At 37.7% G+C, this 10,481-nt stretch overlaps 1 protein-coding gene across 3 annotated transcripts in view; it reads left to right on the top strand.

Annotated features, from left to right (window-relative positions):
• si:ch73-63e15.2 (protein strawberry notch homolog 2) overlaps positions 1-7,676 on the top strand; it is a 55,049-nt gene extending 47,373 nt beyond the window's left edge. For 2 of the 3 annotated variants that reach the window (XM_053512690.1, XM_053512689.1), the window contains 5 exons: positions 541-633; positions 842-973; positions 1,786-1,862; positions 2,056-2,243; positions 2,856-7,675. In XM_053512690.1, coding sequence (XP_053368665.1) covers positions 541-633; positions 842-973; positions 1,786-1,862; positions 2,056-2,243; positions 2,856-3,610 — 1,245 coding nt within the window. In that variant the 3' untranslated portion in view covers positions 3,611-7,675. Of the gene's footprint in view, positions 1-540; positions 634-841; positions 974-1,785; positions 1,863-2,055; positions 2,244-2,855 lie in introns of all 3 variants that reach the window. The other variant, XM_053512688.1, reaches the window with a different exon arrangement.
• The last annotated feature ends 2,805 nt before the right edge of the window (positions 7,677-10,481 follow it).

The following is a 10,481-nucleotide window of genomic DNA, read 5'->3' on the forward strand; positions in this document are numbered from 1 at the left end:
AAATTATTTGAGTCTGCATTTTAACAGTGTAAAATGACTAAAAATGTAAGAATCAAATATCTAATCATGCTGGTAAATAAATATGATGGTACACTGGCACATTTGCTATTAATAAACTGTCCATTTCCAAAAATTGCTAAGAAACATCTGCTTTGAAGAATATGTGCACATAAATGTAAAATTTTCAGATATGTCTACATTTGTCAGCATGTATCGGAACAAGAACATCACAATTACTTTTTGCATGTTATATAACACCAGGAACAAACTGGAGAGTGTTTCCCAAGTTACACAATAGACAAAATCCCTTAGCTGGAATGTGTCTCCATTTCCTCCTTCTTCTACTAACAGACAGTTTAAATGAACAGCAAGTACAGCACAGACCAGTTTATCAACTACCGCATAGGGTTCCACCCAAAGTTACTTTTCTTTTGTGTTTTTTAGAATAAGCCAGCTTTGTAAAAAGGTTTGTCCAGTTCTGTTTGTAAGTTCCATCTAAATATCTTACCTCTGACATGGATGCTTTGTTGTGCCTTGCAGATCAGTGTGGACAGAGGTATGCCCTGGGAAGAGGCTCTCAAAAAGGCTCACACACTCAGCAATCCTGATGAAGGCTTCTACATCTCATACAAGGTATGTTTTTGAAGCAGAAGCCAAAAGCTGTCTCATTTTCCTACATCTTCATTCAGATTCCATTATGATCAATACTATCATCATAAAAAAGAGAAGAATAACTAGGGTGAACCTTAACATAAATAAATCACATGTCAGTGCCTAGGGGTCACTTTACAGCAAAGTCATTGGAACAGACTGTGATCCTTGATGTCGGTTTCCTTTGCAGCTAAGAGGGAGTCACCCATGTGTTCTTCTGGCCGAACAGGGCAGAGGTCACAACATGACCGTCTACAAGCCCAATGTTGGCAAACAAAACCAACCAGAGAACCTGGACAACATCCAAAAGAAGTACCGCAAGGTCTCGTTTGTTTCTCTTCTTTATTTATTTTTACTGTGCTCATTTAATATTTATTATTTAAATTAGTGTAACATGGGTAGATGAGATAATGTAATTATTAAATTTGGTTATGTTCATATTTTTAAAAAGTCTCTGTGCAGACATTTGGAAAAAATCCATCATGTTTTACATGCTATAACATGACTTGTAGAATAACCCCATGTATTATATACAGTGGTGACCAAAAGTATAAAGACAACATAAAGATACATAATGCAACATAAAGATATTAAGATAACAGGCAGGCATAGATTGAGCAAGTGACTTCTGAGTACTGCAGACTTTTTTACTCTATGCCAGTCAGATCCAGCAGGTTTTAAAGTATAAAGCATAAATTTGTCACTGTCAATGAAACACTAAATTTCCCTTGTGTATCAATACTATTGGCCACCACTCTGTAAAAAGACACTCTAGTAACAAGAATATTAACAGATTGATATTTTAGTTAAGTTCCCAGCACAAGTAAATCCTATATATATATTATGGTAATCAGCACAGCTAATGAGCCAAGTAACAAAGCACAAGCCTTAAGCCGTGCTTATAATAAAGAACAACATGATTAAAATGAGGCGCTTCCATCTTCGTGATGTGTCTATAATATATTTATGTATAGTTAATAAATGCTATGAACATACATGGTCAGTCTTGAACACAAGAATCAAAACACCAGTTCATCTATGAAACTTTCACTATCATTGTTATACTAAGAGGTCTCTTGTGACATTGCGTTATATAACAAACGCTGAATGATGTTTTGAACAATCAAACTGCAGGTGACTCCAGAGGAGGCGAAGGAAAGCTGGGAGAATCAGTTTGCTTTTTCCTTAAGTAAATGTAGCCATGCCAACTGGTGAGTGGGAATCACCTACATTTCCTTTTCCATAATAGAGAATAAAATTGTTCTTTTTGTTTCTATGTGACTGATTTGCTGAATTAGACATAAAAATAAATACTTAAGATTTAAGCTACCATGATTTTTGTTTTCAAAAAAGATTCTTTATTAAAGCATTAACATGTGTGTATTCTGTGTGTATTCTGTGGAGGACCGGGAGGTGCAAAAAGGTTGACGAGGGCCAGGAATGTTTGCAGGGTATGCGCTTACGGCAGTACCATGTCCTTTGCGGTGCTCTTCTGTGTGTGTGGAAGCGTGTAGCTGACGTGGTGGCAGACGTCACCAGCTCCAGCATCCTGCAAATAGTACGCCTCAAAACCAGGGAACACAAACAAGTGGGTGAGTGTCGGTTAAACTACTGGAACTGGAAAAGCCACACCTAAAGATTAAGAGGGTAGGAGGGTCATACTTTCTCATGATGATCAGAGTGACAATAGTTTGTGACACTGACTGAGTAATATGGGGCAAAATAATTTCAATTAAATTTTTTAAGTTCACAATTGGTTCTAGGATGCTGTTCTTGTTTGTTAAAGCCCTGGGACAAATGTTGGCACCTCTTCTGTTTAGAGATCTGCTTCTAAACCTCTTAAGTTCTCAAACGAATTGGTCTTTTCCGTTGCACAAACTTAAAGTTAAAGGTTAATGGTGTTGCGTTTACTTTATCAGGAAAAGCCTGTGGAATAGTTTACCGTTTTTATTTTAAGCTTCAAGACACATAATGTAAATGTAATGTAAATGTCTTTTTTATTATGATATACAGTTTAGTTTATTTTCTTTTCATGGTAGATTATACCTGTACATACTGTACTTTCATACTAATCAATGTTGAATTTTTTTTTATTTGAATTGTACTTCAGTCAACATGGCTTTTTTTATACTGTATTATCATCTTTAAAAAATTAGCTGCTTTGACTTTTGCTTATGCCCTGTTTCTGGTCCTCTTCTGCTCAGGTATTAAGGTCCCAGAGAACTGCGTGGCTCAAGTGCGAGATGAGTTGGACCGTATAGATAAAGAGGTGAAAAGGAAGCGCCAGGAGAAAGAGCTCAAGGCTAGAGAGCAGCAGGTGGCTGAACAGCACCGGAGGATGTTAGAAGAACGTCATTCTGTGTTCTACTCCCAACCTCCCCAGCTCTCCAGCCTGACCAACCTGTCCAGCCTTTACAATGATAGCTTATTTGCTTCTTTTCCATCCCACTCCTCCAAAGAGGGCATTCTGGACCTGAGGGTGCCCGGCTCTTCTCGCCTTTCTACACACAGCATGGGAACAGACACGCTCTCTGCGCCTGTTTCAGATTTCAGCATGGAGACTTTCCCACAGCCGGAGCAGCAGCAGCAGCAGCAGAGTCACTCTGCTCTGAGAGATTCCGCACGACAGGAATTGTTGGACTTCCTCAACTCTGCACTTCCTTCTTCATCAGACTCTTTACACACTGCCATACCTAACACGACAAGCTACTTCTCCAACGCCAACATCCATCATTCCTCCTCATCATCGTCCCTTTTCTCTCCCTCACTCACACCATCGTCTTCTTCTTCTTCACTCTTTTCCTCCCTGTCGCCATCAGACCAGCACCCATTTGCAAACTGCAGCGATGACACAGCCATTAACGCCAAAGAGGTGCTGAGCAGTATGCTAAGGAGTGGCACAGACTCCCGCCAGTCTGTCATCCACTTCAGAGTACCAGAGTCAGAGCACCTGTCCTAAACACAGCCTAGTGTGAAACAGGCCTGTCGGGTTTGTTGCACAATGATACGCCAAGCTTAACAAAGCAGATCGGCTGAGGGTTCATGGTATCTCAAGAAGTCGGACTCCAACGACATGCCTGCACATTCTACGTCTGTGTGAAAGGATGTAGCTCTCCATATCAGGAGTAGCATTCTATGTGCTTAACACAAAAAGAAAGCAAAGTCGATGACAGTGTGTATTGTGTGTACCAACTCGTATACTGTATTAGATGCTTTGTCAAAACAGTATACCATCTACCACCTATATCACAGAGGTGCCAATATCTACAGTTTTAGCCGCTGCGTTAATGATTTTCGACACTACGTGAGCCACCTGAATTTTGAATTTTTTTATTTTTTTTTTAGATAAGGCAAGTATATAGTTTAGAAAAGGAAATTCACTGACAAAGAAAGGACACACGTTTGCTTCTGTCTAGCAGATGCATTGATTTTGCAGCACGTCAACTTTATATACATAGAATTTTACTTGTGAATTTACAAGAATTTTATGTGAACCAGTAGAGAGCAACAGGGTGAGACTCATTTGTTTGGCAACATTGGACACACTGAGTGTCTGCCTTGTGGTTTTTTATTGAAAAAAAAAACATTTTAAACATTTTTGTGTGTGTGTGCGTGCAGTAATTTATTTTACTGTGTCTGCTAGGATTTTCTTGTTGGCACCTCTGCTATCACCTGTAGTGGTATACAATTTTGACTTCTCTTTACAGCCAGCCACACAAACTAACCAAGCTGCCATTTTCTTGCCACTGTGAATCTGCATAATCTCTCTGGTCAACCATACTGTTGCAAAAAGGTTTTTGCAAAATGCAAGTTGAGCAGAAACAAAAATGAGGTACTCTGCATGTTTGTGATCAAGAGTGTTAGCTTCTGTTGCTTCGTTATACATTTCTTTTTCCTGATGAACAACCAGAGTCCTCTATTCCTCTGGCATCCAATAACAGCTCAGCACAATCATGACTGACAGGCATGTCAACACAGTACTCCAGACAGAGGCGCTTGACTTGGTATGGCACACTCTGTAGACAAAGCTTCAGGGTTAATTATATGAAGACCACCAACCTGGTATCTGCCAACATTTATTCGGATTAGATGCTAAAATGTTCCCATTTTTGTTTAAACAGATAAAAAAAATACCTAGGGTTTAAAAATTCAATCCAACCCAGAAAGTGTTAAAACCAGTTATTTGAGTCACACTGCCCTCTACTGCCATATTTCTTTTACATCTCTTTAGCTGAAACGTTTGTCATGCTGAAACCAAAACTGGAGAAATACAAACAGACGAGAACCACACCCAAACCTGCTCAATATGCGTCACAGCTTTCTGTCACAATCAGCTCCTGCGATTGCAGAGGGCAAAATAATAGACTACTGTTCAGCACAGTGCCTTCGGTTCGTACTAGGGAATGTAGTCTTGTAAACAGACACCTGTACAGTATATATTTGTATACAGTGTGTTGACATTTATTTATTGTTTTTATTTATCTGACCTCATTACTGGACTGGTGAGAGAGTAGGGCAAACCCCACCGGTCCACCTGAATGTCCTCAAACCTGCTTCTGTCTTTTTTATGCACCAGAGTAATTAATCAATCTGTGCTTCTGCTATTAATGAATTAACGGAGTAGTGATTCAGGGCTGATACCAAAATCTTCAGCTTCAGCTTTTAATCTTGAAATGTGATTCTTGCTTTTAATCGTTTGCTCTCAGGTAACGCAAAGATTCTGTTCAACCCCACTGATGGATTTAGACCCAGGGCAGTTAAAATGCACTCGCTGCGTGGATATATTGGGTTTCACAGAACAAAAGCAAAGTACAAAAATGTTTTGGGGTTTCAGCGATTTAGCCAAACTGACCAATAAGACTTGACCAAAAGCTGAACAGGAATGCAGTATACAAAGATGTATAAATATTATATAGTCTGGGTAATCAGATCATCTCTTGCAGTATCTCTCATTTTATTTATATTGACTTATCTTTTGTTCAAAAAGGGATCTAGTTTTTGTTTTATGTTAATTAATGTAATTTGAGCAAAAGACAAAGAATTATTTCAAAACCCAAAGAAAGAAAAGTAGAGGTGGGTGATGTGGTAAAAATATCACAATTCTTGATACACAATACACTATGTATAGGTTTGCTGGAACAAAATTATGTTATTCTTACAGCTCCAGGGTCGAGCCAGAGCTCGGGTTACTCTGTGTTGAGTTTCTGCACATGTTCATCTCATGTCAGAGTTTTCCTGGGTTCTCCGGTTTCCCCTCACCTCCCAAAAACTTGGTGTGAATTGATGTGTGAATGTGTCTGTGTGTGGATTTCCCGTAAGAGCCACTGTGACCCTAACTGGGATAAAGCACTAACTCAAGATGAATTATATTTAATACAAAAATGTATTATTCAACACAGGAAGGAGGGATAATAATAATAATAATAATAATAATAATTATTATTATTATTATTATTAATATTGTTGTTTTTTAAAATTATTATTATTATTATACACTAAGCAAAATTTTTCTGAGTAAAGAATTTATGTAAAAAATAGCACTAGCAAGCCTGTGACATCCCAAGCTTTAAAATGAAGTGTATTTGTGAAATAATTTATCATTATTTTGCTATTTTAGCTATATCACCCAGCCCTAAGTCATTTGCACCATACTCTTGCACTGTTATTTCTGTACGAGATTATTATATTGTTAATCACATTATTGTTCTTAACAATTATATGCTATGATGATTAATATATTGTTTTTTTATTAATTGTTTTATCAAATTATATTTAAACTTGAATCCCTAATCAGAAGTCAGGAACAAAGCTTTAGCCCTTTTCCAGAATGAGCTCTGACCAACCTGTGTATCATGGTGTGATCAAACTGTTAATATCAGTAATTGCTGATTGAGGCCTTTTTTTAAACATCATGTTATAGTACATAATAGTACATGCTCTACAACATCATGTTGTAGAGCATCTGACCAGATCCTTTATCTCAGGAGGAAATGTAAGTGATGTTGTTTGATGTTTTTTTTTTTTTTTTTTTTAATCCTGGTTAAAAACGAATACATGCCCAGCATGCAAATTTTCATGCAGCACATGGAAGGTTGTTTATTTATCATAGTGCATATGCCAAACTACCTAATTAGATCAGATATTATTTATTAAAAAAACATTGTTTCTGCTGATAAATTATGTTCAGGTTTGGACCCATGCTGTGTATTTGCTTTTATGTTTTCCACATGCAGGAGACCGTATTGTTTTCTTTATCATGAGAAACACTCACATCCCATTTTTCATGCATATTAAAGAATATACTAAACAAAATGGATATGATTCCAAAACTGTGCACCTTTGTTTGCTTTTTGTTTCCCAGCATATGGATAAAAATTAAACCCCAATCAGACTGATTTTCCTGCTCAATTAATATCCTTCAATCCTCCATTTTATAGTGTTTAGGATAAGTTCAATATTTTTGCCTTTAAAAAAAAGTGCTGGACACAAAGAAACAAACATATTGTGTATTTGCAATATTATAAAAGAATATGTGTGAATCTCTTGTTTTACTTTTCATGAATTCTAACTGGGGCTTTAATACTACATGCTGTTAGACACACATCATGATCTTGTACCCCGCATCAGCTTCCCCGGCTGGATAAACTTTGATAGTAATTTCTTTTATGTAAAATTTGCACTAAAATAATTTTTGTTTTTTTCCCCTTAAGTCCATGTATTACGAAAGTTTAGCATCTTCTGTAATATCCCTTAATAATTTATTGTCAATGCAAAGAGATAAAACTGTGCTACTGAAATGATGTATCTGGGGTTTGTCCTTGTATTTCTGCCGATGCTTTGCTTTATGTATTTACTGTAGATCTGATGTTGAGATGTACATACTGCAAAACAATGTGTGCCTTTCAGCTATTTCTTAAAAATGTTTTCTATGTATAGAAAAATTAATATAAGTGCAGCAGTGCGATGTTTGTTGACTAAACAATAAACAAAGTGAATACAAAATGAATGAATTGATGAATGAATGATGATACTGTCAAATTATAATAGCCAAAAAATAATTTCAAAAATGGCAAGAATCATAACTTCAGAAGGATCAAATTATGGGCTGAAATTACTGGATATAATCTACTGGAGGTTAGGAGTGAAGTTTCTTAAAAAGTGTCATTTTAATTAAGAGTATTAGTTTCCCTGAGGAAGCATAATCACTGCAGCAGTGACATCAATAAGAAATAAAACACCATTTTAGAAAAATATTGTTCATACCACTTATAACACAGTCATTTATATAAGACTACAAGATCTATATACTACCTGATATCACCCAAATGAGGATGGGTTCCCTGTTGAATCTGTGGTTTCTTTAGCAGTTTGAAATGGCTAAATAATCTTTTACACATGGTTTTACTGTAAATCAGCGGTACAAGATGTTACCATTAGAGCAGACTTTTACACCAGTTTATAAGCTTACTGTTTTTACATTGAAATCATTTCATTGCAAGTAGAGTATAAATGCTTGCCAAATCTACATGAAACAACAATATATGTTATTATTGGTAACATTTCAAGTTGTCATGTCATTTTTTTTTCCTTTTTTGCGTGACATATTATATGAAAAATATAATGAAAAAATATGATATCATTAATTTTAAGTTATGTGGACCAACCAGGATTTGCAAGTAATGCAAATCTAATACAACCACCAGATTTAAATGAATGAGCTGATGCTATCCGAGGCAACATGGCTTCCTTGTAAAAACTCAGTGCTGGATGACCTCTATAATATACAGTGTCTTAAATGCATAAGTTCCATGTTTTGGTACTGGGGCAGTTTGGTAAAGCTTGTGAGCACATCACCACATACAAGTATGTCCCATTGGTGCAAGTGTTTGCAAATTCTAACATTTAAAACTAGATATTGATTCCATACTTCACACTTTTTGAGCTAGTATGAGCTATATTACCTTATCACACATTAGTCAGCCACACAAATCTCTATTCTCTGTCAATATGCAGATGGGATACTGTATGTTCCCAGTTAGGTCAGTTTCACTTCTTGATTCTTAAACTATGAATAGTTTGTGGGAAAAAATTCTGGGAAGTGGAGGGGGTGAATACTTTTGCACAATCTTCAAAAAGGGAGTGGCTGTTTTAGAAATGATTTTGGACACTAACTTACATTTGGTAACTACTGTACTTACAGTGCTTAGCATTGACAATTACAGTTTCAGGGTTGTGGGATCGATCCTGAGCTCCGGGAGGTGCTGTCTGTGTGGAGTTTCACGTTTTCCTGGTATCTGTTTGAGTCTCCTCCAGTTTCAAGGTGCCCCTAGGTGTGAACAAGTAGTGACTTCGCCTGTCTTATACGCAGTGTTACTAGGACTGGCTTTAGATTCACCCCCAGATTCACAGGATAAAGCAGTGACAGAAAGTTGAAAAAAAACTAATAAGTGAATGTGTCACTGTTTTGCTGTAAATCAGGCAGAATGCCTTAAAGTGCTCGTGTTCCCCCTGACCCCAGTGAGCTGCTTTATCAGCCACTCTGTTACGCTGTTACTTCTGTTCAAGTTGTACTTCTGCATGTTATTTACATATACTGTATATGAAAGTGTAAAATGCATTTTGCAATCCCTTAGAAATGGCTTTGTGACCTGTTCCAGACTGATACATGTAAATCACTTTGTATCTCATGTGTTCTTGAATTTCTTTAAATCGTGGCATGAGGTAAGATCTGTTAGCATGCATGACTTTCTCTGACAGATTCTATTGATGTGATTTTTTTTGTAATTTAGCAGATCTAGCAGTAATCAGCTTTTCAAAAAATGGTGATATTTTTTTTCCCTCTGTCACTCACTCACTCATCATCTATACTGCTTTATTAGGGTCGTGGGGGATCTCAGGAGACTTAGGCCACAGGGCAGGGTACACCTTGGACGGGGTGCCAATCCATCACAGGGTGCACGCACACACACACACACACACACACACACACTCATACACACACTACAGTCAATTTGAGAATGCCAATTAGCCTAATCGGCATTGTCTTTGGACTGTGGGAGGAAACGGGAGAACCCAGCGGAAACCCACCAAGCACAGGAGGAACATGCAAACTCTCCCCATGCAAACTTTATGCACACAGAGACGCGAATCAAGCCTGGCCGGGAATCGAACTCGGACCTGGAGGTGTGAGCCACTGTGCCACCAAAGTTTATTTTTCTTAATAAATATATTTTTTATTTACTCAGGTTATTTTTGGGTCGGTCCCATCGAGGGGTTGACCACAGCGGACCAACTGATCCACACACAACTTGGCACAGGTTTTAAGCAGGATTCCCTTCCTCGTCTAGTGGCTGTGGGTCTGGGCATTGTCATCTAAAGCCATTATTTGTCCCTTTTTTTTTTACTGCACAGTAACAAAATTTTTTTTATCTTTGCACACCCCAGCTTCTTGTCAGAGTCCATTATATGGCGCCCCTGGAACAGACAGGGTTAAGGGCCCAACAGCGGCACCCACCAACCCCATAAACAACAGCACACTCAACCGGGAGTCGAGTCTGAAATCTTAATGTGTAGACGGACGCGGTAACCATTGTGGCTTAATGACCGGGTGGGAATTGATCCTGGGTCTTCCACATGGTGGCCGAGAAAGCTACCACTGAGACACCAGTGCCCACCATCCTAGCTATCTTTGTGTCATAATAACATCTGTTTGATGATCTCAATCATTCAAGTGTGACAAACATGCCAAAACACAAATCAGAAATACGTTTCCACAGCACTGTGTGTACAGTTTATAAAAAGCCTTTCTCTTTTATATAGAGGCTTTAAGA

This window comes from Clarias gariepinus, chromosome 15 (assembly GCF_024256425.1).
Source record: "Clarias gariepinus isolate MV-2021 ecotype Netherlands chromosome 15, CGAR_prim_01v2, whole genome shotgun sequence".
Taxonomy (NCBI): Eukaryota; Metazoa; Chordata; class Actinopteri; order Siluriformes; family Clariidae; genus Clarias; species Clarias gariepinus.